The sequence below is a fragment of the Eubalaena glacialis genome, chromosome 2 (assembly GCF_028564815.1).
Source record: "Eubalaena glacialis isolate mEubGla1 chromosome 2, mEubGla1.1.hap2.+ XY, whole genome shotgun sequence".
NCBI lineage: Eukaryota > Metazoa > Chordata > Mammalia > Artiodactyla > Balaenidae > Eubalaena > Eubalaena glacialis.
This window is the reverse complement of record NC_083717.1, coordinates 16903779-16928400: the sequence shown is the minus strand read 5'-3', so window position 1 is coordinate 16928400 and position 24622 is coordinate 16903779. Positions and strand designations below refer to the sequence as shown.

Here is a 24622-nt window from a genome sequence, read left to right as displayed (position 1 = left end):
AAATCCTATGCTATAGCACATAAAAATGGAATTTTCTATTTCTTTTACAAGGTCAAAAATACAGTAGTCCCCCCTTATCTGCAGTTTCAGTTATCCGTGGTCAACTCTGGCCCAAAAATGTTAAACAGAAAATTCCAGAAATAAACAATTAATAAGTTTCAAATTGCGTGCTGTTCTGAGTAGGGTAATGAACTCTTACACTGTCCTGCTCTGTCCTGCCTGGGACATGAATCATCCCTTTGTCCAGCGTATCCATGCTGTGTATCCTGCCCATTAGACACTTAATAGCTATCTTGGTTATCAGATCGAGCGTCATAGTATTGCAGTGCTTATGTTATAGTAACCCTTATTATACTAATAATGACCTATTGACCATCAAATAAATTATGGACAGGAAACACAGGAAAAGACACAGTATATACAGGGTTCAGTACTATCTGCTGGTTCTCAGGCATCCATTGTTTTAAAGTATTTCATATAATTCCCACAATTATTTTGTGAGGTACATACTATTACTAGCCCTATTTTTCAGATGAAGAAACTGAAACATGGAGAGATTAATTAGCTTACACAGTTAGTAAGAGACAGAGGTAGGCACCAAAGACAGGCAGTCTATTTCCAGCATCCGTACTTTTAAACACTACCCCTACCATTACCTCTCATAAGAAGATAGGCATCTCCTAATGGAAACAACACAAATATTCATCCACAGGAGAATGGGCAACTTAATTATAATATATTCATAAACCAGGTCAATATACAGCAATAAAAATAAATGAATAAGAACTAAAATTATCAACAGTGATCTTGAACCAAAAAAGCAAGTTGCTTAAGAAAGCATACAGCATACTACAAATAAAACAATAGCATAAATCCTTTACAGATGAAAACATACCTAACAAAAGTATAAAGAAATATATATGGTAATGATAAACATCAAATTCAGAACAGAAGGAGGCAATAATCTGAGAGGAATAGAGAGGGTCGGACTCAGTATTTAACGTATATTATATTTATTAAATTGGGAAACAGACACACAAGTGTTCATTACATTAATTCTTATTATACCTTTCTATATTTCAAAATAAATTAAAAGTAACAGAAACAACCTAAAACACCTAGGTTTTATTTGGTTCTTTTTTTTTTCACTTGAAAGTATTCTTTTTTTAAATTAATTTTTATTGGAGTATAGTTGCTTTACAATGTTGTGTTAGTTTCTACTGTATAGCAAAATGAATCAGTTATACATAGACATATATTCCCTCATTTTTGGACTTCCTTTCGATTTAGGTCACCACAGTGCATTAAGTAGAGCTTCCTGTGCTACACAGTATGTTCTCATTAGTTATCTATTTTATACATAGCATCAATAGTGTAGATATGTCAATCTCAATCTTCCAATTAAGAAGCACAAAGATAAACCAAATCTTCTGTTACACTAAGTCAAAAATCCAAATAAAAAATTTCCAACCTTTCTAATAATGCCCATTTTTCCTCAAATCCATTTTTTAAGCAAACAGAAAAAATAAACAGATAAATAAATTTATTTAAAATATACAACAAAAAATACACTAATATCAAAGAACTGTAGTAGAAAATATATAATGATATCAAGAGTAAGATCCAATAGATAAAAAACAAATGTTGCTTTTCTCTTCTTGAAACCATATAACAATATAAAGAATAGGTCTACTGGATAATAACAAATATTTTTAGCAGATAATGTACTTGATAAGAATTGAAATGTGAATGCTGGGTAAACATCATACTTTTAAAAATGAAATAACTGTAATAGCTCCATAAGATTCCTAGAAAAGCATCTCCTAAATTTGTTCTCTATGAAACACTACTCCATAAAAAGAGAAAGGCAGGGTTTCTTGCTCAATAAGTTTAAGAAATACAGTATAATAATTAGAATATTAAAGACTACAAGAAGGAATGGGGGGTGCTAATATCATTACAGCATTTATTAGTTCTGCAGAATTCCAATTTTTGTTAAATTGTGTTCTAAAATATCTAACCTAAGGAAAAAATTCACCTATAAAACATTAATTGATGCACATTTAAAATATATTTTAAATTGTCAAGTATTTTATGATGACTTTTAAAATGTTTATCAATATCATTCATACCTCTCAATTTTTGAGACTCATAAACACCACTTGTTTGAATTTTATCCTTGTATCCTTTAGCTAGTACTAGATCTTCAAGTATAAAATTCTCATCTGAGAGTTCATCCACATCTTGATCTACCAAGATGAAGAAAACTTTCAGTAAACTAAATACAGAAACACTACTGAAAGCCACATACTGTGGCCTAATTCCAAGAAGATTATAATGTCTGGAGGTTAGGAAGATATTCTTATATCAAGTAAGAAGAGAAAAATGATTACTCAATAAATGTCAGAAGTTCATTTAATAGATTTCAACATCTACTCTTGATAAAACTCTGTGAAAAATTAGAACTATAGATTTACTCCTAGACATTACTCTCTTAATATAGAATATATTTCTGTCTCAATCCAACAGATAACACCTTGATTTATGGTGAAGCACCAAAAATATTCTTATTAAAATTATAAACAAAACCAGAATGTGAATCATTATCATTTTAACAATTACCTAGTTCTGGTAAAGTTGGTATGATAAATATATGGAGCAGAAATTATGATGAAACTATAGAAGAAAATGTAGGGAAGAAGCTCCTTGACACTGGTGATGGCAATGATTTTTTTTTAAAAATATATGACACCAAAAGCACAAACAACAAAAGAAAAAAACTCAACAAATGGGACTACATCAAAGTTAAAACCTTCTGCACAGTAAAAGAAACAATTAATATAGTGAAAAGGCAATCTTTGGAATGGGAGAAAAATTTGGAAACCATGTATCAGATAAAGGGTTAATATCTAAAATATATAAAGAATTCATACAGCCTAATAACAAAAAACCAAACAATCCAATTGCAAAATCGGCAGAGAACTAAAGAGTTATTTTTCTAAAAAAGACAACCAGACTTCCCTGGTGACGCAGTGGTTAAGAATCCGACTGCCAATGCGGGGGACACAGGTTCGATCCCTGGTCTGGGAAGATCCCACATGCCCCGGAGCAACTAAGCCCGTGCGCCACAACTACTGAGGCTGCACTCTAGAGTCCACGAGCCACAAATACTGAGCCCACACACCGCAACTACTTAAGCCCGTGCACCTAGAGCCCATGCTCTGCAACAGAAGCCACTGCAATGAGAAGCCCGTGCACTGCAACGAAGAGTAGCCCACACTTGCTGAAACTAGAGAAAGTCTGTGTGCAGCAATGAAGACCCAACGCAACCAAAAATAAAATAAATTAAAATAAATAAATTAATTTAAATAAATAAGACAACCAAATGGCCAACAAATATGTGAAAAGATGATCAACAATATTAATTATCAGAGAAATGCAAATCAAAGCTACAATGAGATATCATCTCACACATGTTGGGATGGCTATCATCAAGAGGACAAGAGATACAAGTGCTGGCAAAAATATAATGAAAAGGGAATCTCTGTACACTGCTAGTGGGAATGTAAATTGGTCTACCCACCATGGAAAACAATATGGAGGTTCCTCAAAAAATTAAAAATAGATCTACCATCTGATCCATCAATTCTGCTTCTAAGTACATACCCAAAGGAGATAAATACAGGATTTTGAGAAGATATATGCACTTATATTTTTATTGAAGCATTATTCACAACAGGAAGATATGGACACATCCTAAGAGTCCATCAGTGGATGTGGATAAAGAAGATGTGGTGTATATATATACAGTGGAGTATTATTCAGCCCTGTGAAAGGAGGACACCCTGCCATTTGAGACAACATGGATGAATCATGAGTACATTATGCTAAGAGAAATAAGTCATACAGAGAAAGGAAAATATAGTACGACATCATTTACATGTGGAATCTAAAAATGCAAAACTTGTAAAAACAGAGAAAGAAATTGTGGTTAACCACAGGACACGGGGTGGGGTGATAGAACCAATGTTGTTTAAGAGTACAAACGTGAGTAGTAAATAGAGATCTAATGCATAGTATAACGAATATAGACAATATTGTACTAAAATCATCAAACTTGCTAATAGGCTAGAACTTAATTATTCCAACCAATAAAATGAAAGAATAATTATGTAATGTGATACAGGTGCTAATTATCACTACAATGGCAATCATATAACAATATATAAATGTATCAAATTAACATGTTGTACACCTTAAATTTACATGTTTTATGTCAAATGTACAATAAATTAAAAACGAAAAAATGTGTACATGAAAGGCCACTAAATCATAAATAATAGAGTTTAAATCATACAGGATGTTGAAATGTTAAAATAATCGTAGTGAGAGGACTTCTATTTCTTGTATGACATGTAAAGAGCTTGGAAGTCACTACTTCCACTCTCACAATAAGAACAAAGCCTAGCAAACTTTTTAAATTAAACATTTTTTTTCTTATCAAAGTCAAGGCAAAATGCTGCCCCCAAAATTGGAGAGAGAGGTGGATAAAAGCAGCAGTTTATTGGCAGCTGAACCCCAGGAGCAGAAGCCCACTACTGAAGTCAGGACTAGTAGGAACACTTAAACTGTGATTGATGAATTGCTGAAAGTTCAGTATATACTAGCTTGAATCTTACTGGTACCCCCATGTTACTATGAGTTTCATGTCTAGGAAACCCAACCAGGTTCTCAGGATGAAGATCAGAGGAAAATTGCCACATGCTTCCAACAGGGGGAGGGGAAAGTAACTGTTTTTAAACATGCCCAGAGCTTTCTGTTCTCCTTAACAAAAGACTGCCCTCAAGGGAAACTATTTTACCAGAGCTTAACCAAAACACGGTTTACCAGAACCTAACAGACCTTAGGGAAGGGAAATATTCAACATGGGGGTGAGCAGATATAAAATTTCAGCCCCTTCTAGCCTTCCTGTCTTACCAAACAATTAGGAGAGACATGAGAAACACTTGTGAAGGTGGAAACCTAGAGACACAGGCTTACTAAAAGACTGAGACCTAATCAGAGGATTACAGAATGCTTCCCCTTCCCTGACACCTTACCACCACATTAATAAGCCTCCTATATAATTGCAAGTTACAGCTAAAAGGACAGCAAGCCTCAGACCTTATTTAAGGAATCTAAAGGGAAACCCAAAGATATCAGGGGAGACAAAAAAAGGGACAATATAGGAACTTTTAGCATCTGACACCTACAGCTACAGTAAACAAAAAATACAGCCTAATACCTAGCCAGATAAACAAGAAGCCTCACACTAAAGGCCTATATAAGCCTCAGTTCCTTTTACCCAATACATCATGTCTAGATTTCAACAACAACAACAAAAATGCAAGACATGCTAAAAGTAAAAACCTAGTCTGAAGAGTATGAGCACCAGACTCACATGACAGAGATCTTAGATTTATCATACTGTGTATGTGAAGTAATTATGGCTAATATGCTAACAGCTCTCATGGAAAAAGAGACAGTATGCAAGAACAGAAGAGTGATGTAAGCAGAAATCTGGAATCTCTAAGAAAAAATCAAAAGGAAATGTTAGAAATCAAAAACACTGCAACAAAAATGTAGAATTTCTTTGATGTGCTCATCAGTAGATTGGATACAGTCAAGGAAAGACTCAGTGAGCTTGAAGATATGACATTAGGAACTTCCCAAATTGAAAGAGAAAATAAATGGGAAAAAAGGAACAAAATATCAGAGATCTTTTGGACAATAATAAAAGGTGTAATATACACATAATGAGGACATCAGAAGGAGAACAATGAAACAGAATAAATATTTACATAATGGCTGAGAGTTTTCCAAAAATAATAACAGACATCAAATCAATGATCATAGGAACTCACAGAACACCAAAAAGGATAAATACCAAAAAAAGCTACACTTATTCATATCACATTCAAATTGCAGAAAATCAAAGACAAAGAGAAAATCTTGAAAGACTCCAGAGAAAAACAAAAACAAAACCCAAATATACCTTATCTATAGAGGGACAAGGATATAAATATCTTATACTTCTTATCAAACTAAGCTAGCAAGAAGAGAATGGAGAGAAATATTTAAAGTGTTGAAAGAAAAAAATCAACCAACCTAGAATTTTGTATCCAGAAAAATTATCCTTCAAAACTGAAAGAGATATAATGACTTCCTCAGATTTAAAAAAAAAAAAAAAAGGAATTTGTTGCCAGTAGGCCTGCAGTGAAAGAAAATGATAAAAGAAGTTCTTCAGAGAGAAGGAATAGGATACAGATCAGAAACCTAGATCTATATAAAGAGAATGGCATTAGAGAAGAAATAAATGAAGGTAAGATAAACTTTTCTTACTCTTAGTTGATATAACAGATAACAGTTTATTCATAATAATAATAGAAACAATGTATTCAGTGATTATAGCTTATAGGTAAGTGAAATGAATGACAACAATGCTATAAGTGACAGGAGGAAGGAATTGGGATTACAGTGTTATCAGATACCTGCACTACCCATGAAGTGGCATAGTGTTATTTGAAAGTACCCTTAGATTAGTGGTAAATGTATACTGCAAATTTTAAGACAATCACTAAAAATTTTTTTAAAGAAATATAATTGATATGCTAAGAAAGAAAAGAATAGGGAATCATATTAAACATGTAGTTAAAGCCAGAGAAGGTAGGAAAAGAGTGGAAGGTGAAGAATAAAGCACTAGGGCATTGAAGAGAAAATAGTTACAAATATGATTAATATTAAATGAAATATCAATAATCACTTTAAATATGAATGGTCTATCAATTAAAAGACAGAGACTGTCAGAGTGACTAAATAAACTGACCCAACTATAAGCTGTCAACAAGAAACTCATTTTAAATATAAAGGTAAAGTGGACTGAAAATAAAGGGATGGAGAAAAGTGTATCATGCTAATACTAATCAAAGTAAAGCCAGAGAAGCTATATTAATCTGAGACAAAGCAGACTTCAGAGCAAGGAAATTACCAGGGATAAAGAGAGCACTACATAATAATAAAGGGGTCAATACCTAAGAAAACATAACAATCTTTAATGAGTATGCACCTGACAACAGAGCAACAAAATATCAATACACAAGGCAAAAACAGAACTGCAAAGAGAAACAGACAAATCTACTTTTATACTTGCAGCTTTCAATACCATCTTATCAGTAACGGACAGATAAAACAGGCTGAAAATCCATACCTTAACAAATTTAAAAGAATAGAAATCGTATGAAGTATACTCTCAGGTCACAATAGATTTAAACTATATTACTCTAATGCCAAAACTAGACAAAGAAATATCTCTCACAAATAAGATGCAAAAATCCTCCACAAAATATTAACAAATTGAGTGAAACAATGTATAAAAATAATTATATATGATGACCAAGGAGGATTTATTCCAGGTATGCAATTCTGACTCAATATTTGGAAATCAATTAACGTAACTCAACAGACTAAAGAAAAAATCATTTGATCAATCAGAAATGCAGAAAAATTATTCAAAAAAATCCAAAATCCATTCATGGTAAAACTGTCAGCAAACCAAGAATAGTGCGAACTTCCTCAATTTGATAAAGGACATCTACAAAGAAACCAATAGATAACATCACACTTAATGGTAAGAAACTAAATGCTGTCATCCTCAGATTAGGAATACATCAAGGATGTTTCTTCTCACCACTCCTATCTAACATCATACTGGAACTCACAGCTAATGTAATAAGTCAAGAAAAAGAAAGAAAAAGTATATAAATTGAGAAAAATAAACAAAACTATTCTTGCTGAACAACAACAGCAACAAAACTCCTGGAATTATAAGCTGGCTATAGCAAGGTTTCCAGATACAGGTTAATATACACAAGTCAACTGATTTCCTGTATGTCAGCAGTGAACAAGTGAAATTTGAAATTGAACACAATACCATTTATATTAGCACCAAAAATGAAATACTTAAGTATAACTCTTCAGACACAAGCGTCATCAAAGATTTAATGTAGAGATTTTCCATGTTCATGGATAGGAAGGCTCAATATTGTTACGCTGTTAGCTCTTCCCAACTTGATTCAATGCAATCCCAAGCAAAATTCCAATAAGCTATTTTGCGGATATTGACAAACTGGTTCTAAAGTTTATATGGAAAAGCAAAATACCTACATTAGCCAATACAACATTGAAGAAAAACAAGGTCAGAGGACTGATGCTACCCAACTTCAAGGCTTCCTACAGAAATCAAGACAATGGGTGAAAGAATAGATAAATAAGTCAATTGTAACAGAACAAAGAGATACAGACCTATAAAAATATAGTCAATGATCTCAGACAAAAAAGCAAAAGCTATTCAATGGAGAAACGACAGTCTTTTCAACAAATAGTACTGATACAACTGGACAGACAAATGCAAAAAAAAAGTGAATCTAGACACAGACCTGACACCTTACCAAGAATTAACACAGAATGGCTCATAGACCTAAATGTAAAATGCAAACCTATAATTCTCCTAGACGGTAACACAGATGAACATCTAGGTGATCTTACGTTTGGTGTGGATTTTTCAGATAGAACACCAGAAGCACAATCCAAAAAAAAAAAATTGATAAGCTGGGTTTCATTAAGAAAAATACACACACAACTTCTGCTCTGTGAAAGACACTGTTAAGAGAGTGATAATACAAGCCACGGGCTGGGAGAAAATATTTACAGAACATATATCTAAGATCTGTAATCCAAAACATACAAAGAACTCTTAAAACTTGACAATTAGAAAACAAATAACACAATTACAACGTGGGCAAAGATGTGAACAAATAACTTACCAAAGAAGTCATTTAGATGGCAAATAAGCATATGAAAAGATGTTCAGCATATACATCATTAAGCAATTGTAAATTAAAACAACAGTGAGATATCACTACATACCTATAGCTAAAATCCAAACACTGAAAACAACAAATGATGTCAGGAATGTGCAGCAATGGGAAACCTGATTCGTAGCTGGCAGGAATGCAAAACACTACAGCCACTTTGAGGACAGTTTGGCAGTTTCTTACAAAGTTAAATTATAGTTTTACCATATGATCCAGCAATTGTGCTCCTAGGTACTTACCTAACAGTGTTGAAAATTTATGTTCCCACCAAAGTTATGCAGTAACCAACAGGTACTAACTTGTTTGTACATAACTAATTAATAAAGAAACTGTTGGGCTTCTCTTGTGGTTTAGGATCATTATGAAAAAATTACTGAGACCATGCAAAACACCACGAACTTCTGTCTGAACTGTTTACAGAAGACTGTGTAAATACTTATCATAAGAAAGCAAACATGGCTACATTATTATCAAACAAAATAAACACTAGGCAAAAAAAATGTATTTTTAGAGATAAACAGTGTACTTTTACAGAGATAAACAGTGTACTTTTATAGCTCATGTTTACCAGGAAGATATAACAAGTATAAATTTCTACACATTTAATAACATCATTTCCAAATATATAAACCAATCTGGCAAAACTACCAGTAAACACAAAGAAGTCCATAATCACAGTGGGAAAATTTAACATACATCTCTTAGTAACACAGAATAAACGAAACTTCAATGGAATTAAAAAAGAATTGACTAACACCGTAAATATATTTGATCTAATAGATTTATACAAAAGATATGAGTAAACATTCATAAACCTAAGACAGAGGGTTTTTTTTCACTTACTTTAATTAAAAATAAATCAATAATATTGAAATTTATAATACTTACTATTTAGTGCTTTCATTCTGACAGCTCTAAGTTTCTTAGTTTGAGATTGGCTTTTTGACAATTCAACTTCATCCTCGGGTAATACGTCTTCTGCTTTCTGAGCTACAAGAAAGATGCTTTTAATCCATTAAATAGAGAACTGGATTTATTGAAAATCCTCTGTAATTCAAACACATGTCAATTATCCAGGAATATTTCTTCTCATGGTTTGAAACAATAAAGTCAAATACCACGTTATTGAGATAGTGAATTACAGAGTGAGTATGCGAAGTGTAGAGACAATGGGAGTACTGTTCAAAAGAATAGTTTTATAAGGTATTCACGTTTTAGGATTAAGTGCAATATTTTCATAACAGATATGAGAAAAAAAAGAAATGATAAATAATACATTCAAAATAAATTTAGAAGATTCAAAAGCAGATCAGGTAAGAAAAACAGAAAATACAAGCAATTGTATAGTTACCCCCAAAATATTCATACTTCCAGGAAATACGAATGTATTCAATGCTCCATTTAAAGCACAAAGAGTGTTACATTGGATTAAAAAATAACCAGTTACATACAGCTAAGTCATAATAATAGAAAAAGGTTAAAAATAAAATGACGAAAAAATTATTCTATGCAAGTAGTTACATAAAGAAAGATACCACGCCAACATCAGACAAAATAGACTAAAGGCACAAAAAAATTACTACAAAATGTCCATCATAAAGACAGAAATTTCAGTTCACTAAGAATATATAACAATTTAAAATGTGTATATTTATTATATATATATATCTGTATGTAATATATAATCTATATGTAATACAGATTATGTATCTGTATATTTTTATATATAATAAAGCTTTAGAAACACAATTAACTTCATCTAATGGAGAACATACATACACAAACACGTTGTATATGCTATGTATATGTGTACCTATATGTATATATGATACACTATATAGCATGTATTTCTATGATCAATTGAATAAATATTAAACAACTAGAGAAATTTAATTAAAAATCATTATATGATATTCTTACTACAAATCCTCACTTTTCTGGCAGTTCCAAGTGTCTTAATTTGAGATGAGTTTTGTAAGATTTAAACTTTTTCTTTACATGAAAGATTTCACCTGATATCCATTTTCTCAGCTACAAGTATAGAGGCTCTTAATCCAATAAAAAGTAAAACAGCTGGATTGTAAAACCTCTGGATTATTAATGTATACCAAGAACAACTTAGTTTCCATCCAGCTTTACAACAATTTAAGCAAATACACACAATTTAAACAAATGATCAAACCGTCCTCCCCTTGCCCACCCCACCTCCAATCCTCTGGTGCATTTTCAAAATGGACTATGAAATTAAGCATAAAAATCAGAGTGTTCTCCTCAAAGTATGTGGAAGACTCTTGTTACTGAATACATACACCTAGAAAGTTGTAATTAGGGACTTCCCTGGTGGCGCAGTGGTTAAGAATCCGCCTGCCAATGCAGGGGTCATGAGTTCGACCCCTGGTCCGGGAAGATCCCACATGCTGCAGAGCAGCTAAGCCTGTGTGCCACAACTACTGAGCCTGTGCTCTAGAGCCTGCGAGCCACAACTACTGAGCCCACGTGCCCACGTGCCACAACTACTGAAGCCCACGCACCTAGAGCCAGTGCTCCACAACAAGAGAAGCCACCGCAGTGAGAAGCCCGTGCACCGCAACAAAGAGTAGCCCCTGCTCACCGCAACTGGAGAAAGCCTGTGTGCAGCAACAAAGACCCAACGCAGCCAAAAATAAATAAATAAAATAAATAAATTTATTTAGAAAAAAAGAAAGTTGTAATTAGACTTTACTGTACTAAGGGTATTAATATTTTAAAAATATTAAAATATTTTTAACAATGTATATGATTGATTTAAAAGTTAAACTAATTAGAAAGTAATAATTCAAAAATAAGGAAAGAAAATAGAAAGAAACCTGGATCAGGTAGGAAAAATAGAAAGCGCCCAAAAAAGGAAATATTTAAATCTAAATATATTAGTAAGTACAATAATTATAAGTGGATTACATGTTGTAGGGAGAGACAAAGACAGTCACACTGGATTTATAAGCAATTTAACTATAATCTATTTATAAGAGGTCACTGAATTATAAGAATATAGAAAATTGGAAAGTAAGGAAGTGAAAAAAGATATGCCATGCAAATACTAACCAAAATAAATCTGCAAGAGTTATGTCAATGTCATACAAAATAGGATTTTAGTCAAACGACCTTACTGGAGACAGACTAAGATGGTACCTTTTATAAAAAGAAAATGTTGAGTCCATAAGGACTATCAAATATTTTTTTTTGTATGCATCTAACAACATAGACAGTATAAGGAAAAAGGACAATACTACAAGAAGAAATAGATAAATCCACAATCATAGGGGGAGAATACATTCGCTCCATAATCGACAGAACAAACAAAATTCAAGGAAATCAAGAAATAGGAATTTAAATAACACAGTAAAAATTTGACTTAGATGTCTGTAAGCTCACACATTCATGAACATAATTCTGCTTAAAACAATTAAAATGTAAAATAATTTTATAATACTCATAATTCAGTATTTAAAACTTGAGTCTTTTCTTTCTAGCAGTTCCAAATGTCAGGCAAAAGACTTTCATCTGATACCTCTTCCATTTTCTGAGCTTCAGGAAGAAAGGCTCATAAAAGCACTAAATAGAGAACCAGATCTGTGGTGGAACCTCTATATCTACAATATATGTTAGTTACCCAACATATTTTATCTCATCTTTTAATGATATATACAAATCACTATTTGAAGTGTAAACATCATGTGAACACAACACTTCTCACACGTGTATATATAAGCAGTCGTTACTTTTCAGATATACAGAAGCATTAAATGTATTTAATTTAGAAATATTGTTATTATAAACATTATTATAAATACTTATGTTTTAAATTATTATTTTGTTTTACAGTATTCATACTTTTGAATAAAGTTTAAATTTTTGGTATTAAATATGGCTAATGAAAAATATATATAATGATAAAAAATAGAGTGAAAGAGTGAAAGAAACATCAGATACAAAAAATGGTGGAATACAAAATGGTGGAATTACACTTAAAAATATCAATAATTGGTTTATATATGATTATGAGAGGTAATTAAAAGATCAGGCTGAATTCTAAAATATAGACAATTATAAGTTTCTTACAAAAGATAGAGCAAAATCATAAAGACACAGGAAAATTAAAGCAACATGATAGAAAAAAAACATGTATCATGCAAATACCAACCAGAAGAAAGTTTATGGAGCTACCCTGATAGCAGATAAGGTAGTTTTAAAGGAAAATAAACAAATAAAAACTATAAAAATGATGAAGTGGGTCTCTTCATTAGGATAAAATGTTCTGTCCCCCAAGAATGTTATCAATTTAAAATTTATATGCACATAAATAATAGAGTATCGTAAGATATAAACCAAAGCCTGCCACGGCTACAAGAATAAATAGAAAAATCCACAAAGTGTAAGATTTAACATATCTAATTCAGTGATTATAAAAGAAACAGATAAATCATCAATAAAGATCTAAAGTATGATGGGAATAATTACTAAAGAAGCAAATGGTTGAAGATATATTCATGAACAAAAAAGTGTTCTGAATTTAGTTAAAAACAATTTATAAAATTTATGTTTAATTACTTACTATCAAGATTCTCCTGTCTGATAGCTCTAAGGTTCTTAGTTTGAGATTGGTTTCTTGAAAATAAACCTTTCTTCTCAGGAGGTAGATTTTCAAGTGTTATTGTATCGTTTTTCTCGTTTTGAAGAGGAAATGCTAAGTAGAAAATGATATATGTATAATGGAACTTCTGGATACGCCAAATAATCAAATTTTCTTTCCATAAAGGTGAACTGAGAAAAATCATGTGAATAGTTTTCATGAGTGTGTGTGGAAGTAGTCAGTCTTGTTACTTAGTAATTATTGACTGTGCAAATACCAACCAAAAGGTATCATTACTTTTGCTTTTGTTCTCTAATTATCTTAGTGTATTCACACTTTAGGTCATTTATTTTTACTTCTATGAAATATATGCTCAAATACATATTCATGAACCAAAGGAAAAAAAAATCTTCTGATGAGTTTAATTTAAAATAATTTAAAGTTTCCTTTTATTATACTTACTATTGCGTCTCTCCTCTCTGGAAGTTATTTGTTTCTTTACTTGCATTTGGGGTTTTGAAACTGAAACTTGTTTCACAAGCACAGGATTTTTATCTGGTACTCCATAATAACCTATATAAAGAGATGCATTTAGTCCACTAAATGTGCACTCTCTAGATTTCAAATTTATAACAAGTGTACAGTAGCATTTTGTCTCATTTTTATAAAGTCATAAGTCAATTATTATAATGCTAGATCTGTCATAAAACTGGATGATGCTGAAGCTGTCTCATTATTTCATAAATATTCCTAAGCAACAAATACATTTTACATTGGTCTTCAGGTTTCATGGGTTATTTATGCTTTAGTTTAGTACATAATAATAGACCAAACAATGAAAATGCCTATGCAGAAGATCATTCATTAATTGCAAAACACTTACAACCATCTACATGTTCAAGCACAGGACATTGGTTGAATAAACTGATATATATACCACAACTATGGTGTTGGTATAGTATAAGTACTGCTACAATGGTAGATAATTAAATAGATAGATAAGATAGTATATAAACATCTGTACTCAGAGTGAGATATTCCCCTCTGTACTAATACATCAGATGTTTGCTGGATGACGTTTCATGGGGAAATGAAAGCCTAGTTGAAACACTGGTGGAGCTCGTGCCCTTTCATGTTTAGACTCTTACTTATATTACTGCAGTAAGTGAATAAAGGCTTGTTACTTTCAATTTGGTTCGTTGTCTTTATAGACCACCTTCACAACTGGTAGCTCTCTCTCAGTGACAAATGGTGGCAAGCAGGGTGGCCCAATTAAGCACAATGCCTTTCTGGAAAAGTAAAAAGCATGAAGATCCCCCAGGGAATTTTGGGGAGATGCTAGGGAAGACTACAAGGCTTCTTGGGAAGTACTAGCTGGTCATTTGCAGGAGTCTGAGGGTCCTAAAATGCACTTTGCCAGCCACAGCAATGAGTCTCAGGAAGTGCTATGTCAAGAATGCCCTGGGGCACTGTTGGAGAGGGCTAACAGATTGTTTATGCAAGCTTTTGGGGTTAGAGGGGTAACAGTGGTCCTTCTCTTTAGTCCCAGACTCCCTGCCAAAATGCCTGGTGGGTCAAATTAGGGATCCAACAGAGGGGCTCTGGGAAATCTAGGGAAGCAATTCCCTGGCTACTGCTATTGTCCTCTGATGAGAGTACTAAGTACAAGCTAAGCTGCACCCAACCATTGCTGTCAGCTTTAATGAGGTCCCAGACAACGATGGACAGCCTACAACATAGTAAGTTATTGAGACTCATGATTTAATTAAATAAATATAGAACTCCTTGGGATTGCTTTGCCCAGTGATGTAAAGAGACCTTAGAGACCCGGGTTGTTCACTTGCATGGTGAAGGAGGTAATCTTAAACTTCGTGAGGGACCATGGTACTTTGTGGGTTGTGGTCACTCTAAAACCCCTTTTTAAGTCTGCCCTGACAGCAGAAAGTTTGCTCAAGGAGGAGGAAGAAAGAGGGAAGATGAGAGGCAAATACCGAGACGCTCTCCTTCCTCAGCTGGGAACTGTTCATGCTCTGATGGCTTTCCACCTGAACCTATCACTAAAATCATGTTTGGACCACGAATGCAGAGTCTAGAGCAGCCCTGTTAATCATGCTATAATAATGAGTAAGAACAGTAGATAAGATTGTTAACCAGCTCATATTTCTAGATTTATTTGTGCTACTCCTGCTGGTTATCGAACTAAATCAAACTTTTTAAAAAAAATTAATTAATTAATTAATTTATGGCTGTGTTGGGTCTTCGTTTCTGTGCGAGGGCTTTCTTCTAGTTGTGGCAAGCGGGGGCCACTCTTCATCGCGGTGCGCGGGCCTCTCACTAGCGTGGCCTCTCTTGTTGCGGAGCACAGGCTCCAGACGGGCAGGCTCAGCAATTGTGGCTCACGGGCCCAGCTGCTCCACAGCACGTGGGATCCTCCCAGACCAGGGCTCGAACCCGTGTCCCCTGCATCGGCAGGCAGATTCTCAACCACTGTGCCACCAGGGAAGCCCTAAATCAAACTTCTTCATCAGGTCAGGTGATAATGTTCTGCAACAAAATCCAGAACCTAACTGACATCTTTTCAGGCATGGAGAAAACAGCTTCTGCCCAAATAGTAAAGACTGACTGGCAAAGAGAGCAGTATAAAACGGTAACCGTGTGCTTTCTCCTGGATGATGCTTCTAGAGAAGCTCTCTGAGTCTGGTTATTCAAAGAGGAGGTTGATGGCCAGATATTAGGCCATAAGGGCCACAAAAGGTAGCCCCATTGGGGTCTGCATGTTAACAAGTGCTATGATTAATGAAAGTGTTATCCCCTCTGCTTCTCCCTGTGAATATGGAGATGAATAGGTGAGCCCTTCTAACTTGTATTGCGAACTCTCAACTTTCAACAACAAAGACCAGGTCCCAATATCCCCAGTAGGGACCAGAGGTTGTATCCCAGGGTCAGAGTTCAATGGGGAGGTAGGGAAGAATTATATCTCTGGGCCTTTTGGATACTAGCGCAGAGGCGACTGTGACGCACAAACCCCATCACCAGAAATGAGGGGAAAACAAATAATGTCTCTGATTTTGGGTCTGAGGTCACTACCAGTTGGACACTTACCTAGACCCACTGTGGATAGGTCTCTTTGGCCACCTCCAAACTCCAAATAAAACCTTTTTATGGCATTCACTACTGAATGTATTACCAATATAGATGTACTGTCTAAGTGAACACCTGCTCACATTTGCCCACAAGCCCCGAAGAAAACTGCTCCAGTTAACACCATTTTAGTGGGGCATATGGAAGACCACAAACCTCCCTGACTAGCAGCCCCTAGTGCTGTTGTTTCTCAAAAAGAGTAGCAACTGCCTAGAGTGAAAAAGAAAAAAGCAGTGCCTTCATTGCTGAGTTTAAGAACAACAAAGTTCTTCATGAGACTAATTCTCCACTCAATAGCCCTATCTGACCTGTGCACATGGCCTTAGGAGCATGGAGTCTCAAGGGATTATTGGCAGCTCAACACTGTAGTAAAACTCTAAGCACTGGCAGTACCTGACTTTGAAACTGTCACAGAGGCTACTGCCCAAGATAAAGAAACTTGGTGTACAACAAATGACACCACTGTCCACGTGGATAATCCAGGATCAGTTTAATTTTATGTGGAATGGGTTGCAATATACCACTAATGTCCTTCCACAAGTCTACCTAAATTCCCCTACTATTTGTCATCAGATATGATAAGACCTAGAAAAAGTCTGGCTACTGGAAGGAACACTAGCCTTCCACAATACTGAAGATGTCTTCCTGGTGGTGCCAGACAAGGTCATTACCCAATAAGGACTGGTCACTCTGCAGCCTCACATGGGGCAACATGACTGAGCCATTAACACAGACAAGGTACCAGGATCTATCATCCAAGTGAAATTCCTAGGCATGATCTGGAAAGGGTGACAACATCCTATTCCAGAGGAGATGATTGCCAATATTTGATCCTCTCAACTCCCCCAAATAAAAAAGAGATCCAGCAATTGGTCGTACTTTTCTGGTACTGGCACTTTCCATGCAGGGAACTTGATGGCACCTATCTATGAGGTTACCAAGAAGACCTTGCCCTGTGTGGGGCCCGATTAACAGAATACCCTGGTGCGGGGGCGGGAGTCTCTAGCAAGCCTCCCAGGCTGCCCTTCCCCTAAGCCTCTCTGATTCCTATTTGCTGTTTTAGCTACAGATCTCAAAAACTTCTCGGTTTGTCAGTTGGAGCCTATGGCAGAATGGCCCTGATACTGGTCAGAAGTGCCCACTGGGCATAATTTCCTGGAACCTGTAATCTCCCAGAATCATCTAAAAGGCACACACACTTTGAGATACTATTGGACAGTTATTGGTCCTTGGTGGATACTGAGTGCATGTCCTATGGCTGTTAAATAATCTTATGACTAGAAATTCCAATCTGAAGGTATTAACACTTTTGATTTTGTTCTCTAGTTATCTTAGGGCATTCAGTTTAGGTCATTTATTTTTACTTCTATAAAATATACACTCAAATACATATTCATGAACCAAAGAAAAAAGACCTTCTGATGAGTTTAAAATAATTTAAAGTTACCCATGATTATTATACTTACTATGACTCCTCTCCTTTCTGTAAGGTATTTGTTTCTCTACTTGCATTTGGGGTTTTGACACTGAATCTTGATTTACAAGCATAAGATTTTCACCCAGTACTCCAATATGACCTACATAAAGAGATCCATTTAGTCCACTAAATGGGAAAACAGATCCATTGTGAAATCTCTAGATTTCAAATTTATAACAAGTGTACAGTAGCATTTTCTCTCATTTTTAAAGCTATCAATGAATTGCCATAAATGTTAGGTCTTACATGAAAATAAGAAAAGTTTTAATGGGTGCTACTGAAACTGTCTCGTTATTTCATAGATATTTTGAGGAATCAAATATATTTCATACTAATCTCTACTTTTGGGGTATGTATACATTACATAAATATACAATAGTAGATGAAACAATAAAAATACGTATGTACAAGGTTATTCATTACAGTATTATTTGTAATTGCAAAATATTTTAAACCACCTAAATGTTCAAGAATAGGATACTGGTTGAATAAACCAAGGTGTATACAATAAATTATGGTATAGTATAAACTATGGTATATAATGTGGTACTATTTTACATATTTATGTAAAAATTTAAAAAAGATTTTTATAAACTACATGGAGGAATTTCTAGGAGGTAATGTTAAGTGGAAAAAAATTTTTAAAGGGTATCTAGTATGCTAACTTTTGGTTCAGAAAGCAGTAATTGGAAGAAATGAGAAACAGAGAGATATTAACTTTACAAGATAAAGCACAGAAAAGATAAGCAAAAAAATCATGCAGTTGGTTACCTGCCAGAAGACAGGGTGGGAGAGAGGACTGGGGAATGCATGGGAAGGACTGGGGAAGAAATGACGCTCTTAAGTATACCTTTGGTATATTATTTACTTCTGGAAGTAGGTCAATGTTCCATACATTCCAAAAACAAAACTAAATCAACAAGGATAAGAAGAGGAAATGAAAAAACATAATGAAATGAACCTACTGAAGGGTTAAAAAAAAAACTGATTCAAATTAGTCATAAATAGTGTTTGAAACATACCCTCAGTCTTGGGCAAGAGTATGGGGGACAGACAGAAAGCAAATCACTAAATCTTCCTAGTAGGCTTTTTTTTAGTGGTATGTGCTAAGTAATTCTGTAACAAGGGTTGAAGCATTGTAGGGTTGAGCAAATACATAAATCTGCTGATGTTTTAAGAGTCAGGATTAACACCCTGGAAGAAAGGACATACACATATGAAATGGAGGAAGGCAAGAAGGAGACCTGAGGGACTAGAACTGAAGGTGTCTGAGAGCCCTCATGATTTCTAAAATATAGGTGTACATAACATATGCATATATAGGTGCACATGCACATGCATGTGTGTATGAATATATGTACATGTGTGTAAAAACTAAGGAGTGTGGATCCAAGTGAAAATCCTATGTGTCATCTTACCTGGCAGTTACCATGGGAGAAAGCTTCCTACCCACACTAGACCGACTGCACAGCCAGTATATTCATGGGTTCAGGCCCCTCCAGGCCAACCACAGTCTTACACAGCCCCAGTTAAGGGCTCAAATGAGGCACGGTACTGTTCAGGTGACTCTGCTTTGACAACCTTATTGGGGAGGCTTGAAGACAATTTTCTCCTATCTGACTCAGTTTTCACTACTTTTCCATTCCTAGCCCTTCCTGCATTCCCTACCTCCTGGGTCCATAAAATGGCAAGAGCCTTTAGTTTAGGGCTCCTTTGGCAATGAGATCAACCATTTCTGATAAAACATCTCTTACCTGGGGCCTTCAGTGGGGAAAAATGGAATAATAAAGCTGGGACCTTTCCTGTTTAGACTTGTACTTATGCTATCACAGTAATCGAATAAAGGTTTAATTGTTACTTTCAGTTTGGCTTGTTATAATTGACCAACTCAACAACTGGCAGTGCTTTCTCTGACAAATTGGTGCAGTGAGCAGGGTGGATAGTACAGGCACACCTTGGAGATGTCACGGGTTCAGTTCCAGACTCCCGCAACAAAGCGAATATTGCAATAAAGTGAGTCATATGAATTTTTTGGTTTCCCAGTGCATATATAAAAGCTATGTTTACACGATACAGTATATTAATTGTGCAATAGCATTATGTCTAAAAAAAACAATGTACGTATCTTGTTTTAAAAATACTTTATTGCTACAAAATGCTAGCCATCATCTGAGCCTTCAGCTACTCCTAATCTTTTTGCTGGTGGAGGGTCTTGCCTCGATGTTGATGGCTGCTGGCTGATCAGGGTGGTGGTTGCTGAAGGCTGGGGTGGCTGTGGCAATTTCTTAAAATAAGACCACAGTGAAGTTTGGCTCATTGGTTGACTCTTCTTTTCATGAATGATTTCTCTGTAGCATGCAATGCTGTTTGACAGCATGCAGAACTTCTTTCAAAATTGGAGTCAATCCTCTCAAAACCTGCTGCTGCTTTATCAACTAAGTTCATGTAATATTCTAAATCCCTTGTTGTCATTCCAACAATCTTCACATCATCTTCACCAGGAGTAGATTCCATCTCAAGAAACCACTTTCTTCGCTCAACCATAAGAAGCAACTCTTCATTCATTAAAATCTTGTCATGAGATTTTAGCAATTCAGTTGCATCTTCAGTCTCTACTTCTAATTCTAGTTTTCTTGCTATTTCCATCACATCTGTAGTTACTTCCTCCACTGAAGTCTTGAATTCTTCAAAGTCATCCATGAGGGCTGGAATCAACTCCTTCCAAACTTCTCTTAATGTTGACATTTTGACCTCTTCCCAAGAATCATGAATGTTCTTAATAGCATCTAGAGTGGTGAATCCTTTCCAGAAGGTTTTCAATTTACTTTGCCCAGATCCATCAGAGGAATCACTATCTATGGCAGCTATAGCTTTACAAAATGTACTTCTTAAATAATAAGAGTTGAAAATTGAAATTACTCCTTGATCCATGGGCTGCAGGATGGATGTTGTGTTAGCAGGCATGAAAACATTAATCCTGTTGTACAGGTCCAGAAGAGTTCTTGGGTGACCAGGTGCATTATCAGTGAGCAGTAATATTTTGAAAGAAAACTTTTTTTCTAAGCAGTAGGTCTCAACAGTGGGCTTAAAATATGCAGTAAACCATTTTGCAAACAGATGTGCTATTATCTGGACTTTGTTGTCTATTTACAGGTCACAGGCAGAGTAGATTTAGCATAATTCTTAAGGGCCTTAGGATTTTCAGAATGATAAATGAGCATTGGCTTCAACTCCGAGTTACCAGCTGCATTAGCCCCTAACAAGAGTCAGCCTGTACTTTGAAGTTTTGAAGACAGGCATTGACTTCTCCTCTCTAACTCTGAAAGTCCTAGATGGCATCTTCTTCCAATAGGGGGCCATTTCATCTACATTGAAAATCTGATGTTTAGTGTAGCCACCTTCATTAATTATCTTAGCTAGATCTCCTGGGTAACTTGCTGCAGCTTCTACATCAGCACTTGCTGCTTCCCCTTGCACTTTTGTGTTATGGAGATGGCTTCTTTCCTTAAACATCATGAGCCAACTTCTGCTAGCTTCAAACTTTTCTTCTGTAGCTTCCTCACCTCTCTCGGCCTTCACAGAATTGATGAGAGTTAGGGCCTTGCTCTGGATTAGGCTTTCGCTTAAGCAAATGTTGTAGCTGGTTTCATCTTCTGTCCAGACCACTGAAATTTTATCCGTATCAGCAATAAGGCTGTCTCGCTTTCCTATCATTTGTGTGTTCACTGGAGTAGCACTTTTAGATTCCTTCAAGAACTTTTCCTTTGCATTCACAACTTGGCTATAGTTTGGAGCAAGAGGTCTAGCTTTTGGCCTATCTCGGCTTTCAACATGCCCTCCTCACTTAGCGTAATCATTTCTAGCTTTTGATTTAAACTAACATGCAACTCCTCCTTTCAGTTGAACATACAGAGGCCATCGTAGGGTTATTAATTGGCCTAATTTCAATATTGTTCTGTCTGAGGAAATAGGGAGGCTGGAGGAGAGGGAGAGAGACGGTGGAGCAGTCAGAACACACATAACGTTTATCAATTAAGTTTGCCATCTATATGCCTGTGGTTCGTGGTGTCCCAAAACAACTACAATAATAACATCAAAGGTCATTGATCACAGATCACCATAACAAATATAATAATAATGAAAAAGTTTGAATATTGTAAGAATTACCAAAATGTGACACAGAGACACAGAGGTGAGCAAACGCTTTTGGAAAAATGGCACCGATAGACTTGCTTGATGCAAGGTTGCCACAATCCTTCAATTTGTAAAAAATGCAGTATCTGCGAAATGCAGTAAAATGAGGTATGCCTGTAAAGCACAGTGCCTTTCTAGGAAAGCAAAACTCTGAAGATCCCATGGGGTACTTTTGAGAGGTGTTAGAGAGGTCCATCAGACACTCTCAAGTGATACTAGTGGATCACATGCAAGAACCTGAGAGTTCCATGGGTGCTTTATCAGTCATGCTAATGTGTCTCAAAAAGTACTAGTGGACCCTGGGGTTTCTTTGGGGAGTGCTAGTGACTTTTTACATAAGCTTTTCAGGTATAAGAGGGAACAGTGGTCCTTCCCTTTAGTTTCCACCCCCTTGCCCAAACTTGACTCAACTCCATGAGTCAAATTACAGATCCAAAAGAGACACTCATAGGAAAGCTAGGGAAGCAATTTGCTAGCTACTGATGGGAACAAAATTCGTTCCTCCAGTGATGGGAACAAAATTTGTCAGAGACCCTGAATTGCATCCCAATACTACTGTTAACTGTAAGCATGTCCCTGGCACCAAAAGACAGCCTAAAACAAGTGAATTTTTGTTGGGACTTATGCCTAAAATGTAAAATAATGAAGAGCCTTTTGGGATCACTTCACCCCAGCAATCTGAAGCTCTCAGAGACTTGGGTAGTTTGCCTCCAAGATGGAGGAGGTAATCTTGTTTTACCCTAGTAAGTAAGTGAATGGTACCTCTGGTATGTGACCCCCACTTTCAGAGTACAAAACAGCAGCTACTTTGCCTAAAGAAGATGGCACTGGGATGAAAGGATACAAGCACTCAAGATCATTTACATCCTCAGCTGGGTATTATTTGGGCTCTGAGAGATTTGACCCGCGCACCATGAGTTCCTTGCCACTAAACAGCATGGCTGAATTATACTTCCAGTGGATACAGTTTCCTTGTGAGCCACCCTAGTGGTGTCTTAGATGTACAAATGTGGGGTGAGAACAACAGATGATGAGACTGTCAACAAGGCTCAGATTTCCAGGTTTGTTCATGTTAACTTCTTCTGGTTATTGAGCCCAATTAAACCTCCTCACAAGGCCACATTGATCATTCTGTGACAATCCAGATCTTCACTGACAAATCACTGAGTTAAAAAAATGTGGCTACTGCCCAGAAGGCAAAGACCAACCAGTAGAAAGAGCAATGTAAAAATGGTAAGCCTGTTCTCCCTCTTAGACCATTTGGGCTAGATCCTTCCCAAAGAGATCTCTGGATCTAGGTTACTCAACAAAAGCTTCCCAGAGAGAAGATTGATGGACTTTCCCACCAAGAACTTATGGTCATAGAGTGAGTGGGCCATGGGATCCACTAGGCTGCTCCACTAGAGTCTGCAAGGTCATGGCCTTACGATTAATACAAGTGCTATTCCCTCTGCTCCCCCCAGTGAACCTGGGGGTAAGGGTGGGGAATTAAAAACCCCTATTAACTTTTAACCAAGTTTTTCAGCTTTTAAAAATAAATAAGACTAGCAGTTGGGCCAAGGTTTCTATGTCTCTAGTGGGGAACAATGGTCCTATATCAGGTTAAGAGTTCAATGGGGAGCTAGGGGAGAACTGCATTTATTGGGTCTCCTGGATACTGGTGCATAGTTAACTGTGCCCTCCACAATCCCTGACACTACAATGAGGGGGTTATAGGTTAAATTGTTCCCACTTCCCCTCTACCAAGAGGGAATTCTTATCCCACAGTACCTTAGAATGTGACCTTATTTAGAAATAGGGTCTTTACAGAGGTAATCAAGTTAAAATGAGGTTATTAGAGTGGGTCCTAGTCCTTATAAAAATGGGAAATCTGAGCACAGAGACAGACAAACATATGGGGAGAGCACCTTGTGAAGATGAAGGCATAGATCAGGGTGATGAATCTACAAGTCAAGGAATGTCAAATATTGCCAGAAAACCACCAGAAGATAGGACAGAGGCAAAAAACAGTTTTTTGCTCGAGTCCTCAGAAGAAAACAACCCTACCAATATCTAATACCAGACTTCTACCATCCTGATTGTAGGACAATATTTTTTTAAGCCATTCAGTTTGTGGTCCTTTGTTATAGCAGTCCAAGCAAACTCATATAGATTTCTGGTACTGGGAAGTGGGCTACTGCTGTAAAAAAATACTTCAAAATGTTGAAGCCAAAGAACACCAAATATTGCCAGCAAACCACCAAAAGCTAGAACAGAAGTATTGAACAGATTATCAATAACAATCCCTCA

General features: G+C 35.8%; 1 protein-coding gene across 1 annotated transcript in view; it reads right to left on the bottom strand.

The window, feature by feature from the left end:
• The window catches only part of CCDC7 (coiled-coil domain containing 7), a 285426-nt gene that overhangs the window by 50892 nt on the left and 209912 nt on the right, over positions 1–24622 (bottom strand). The window contains exons 23-26 of the mRNA XM_061181406.1: positions 18129–18239; positions 13504–13635; positions 9801–9902; positions 2133–2249 (exon numbers count right to left, since the gene is read on the bottom strand). Of these exons, the coding sequence (XP_061037389.1) occupies positions 2133–2249; positions 9801–9902; positions 13504–13635; positions 18129–18239 (462 nt within the window). The remainder of the gene's footprint in view (positions 1–2132; positions 2250–9800; positions 9903–13503; positions 13636–18128; positions 18240–24622) is intronic.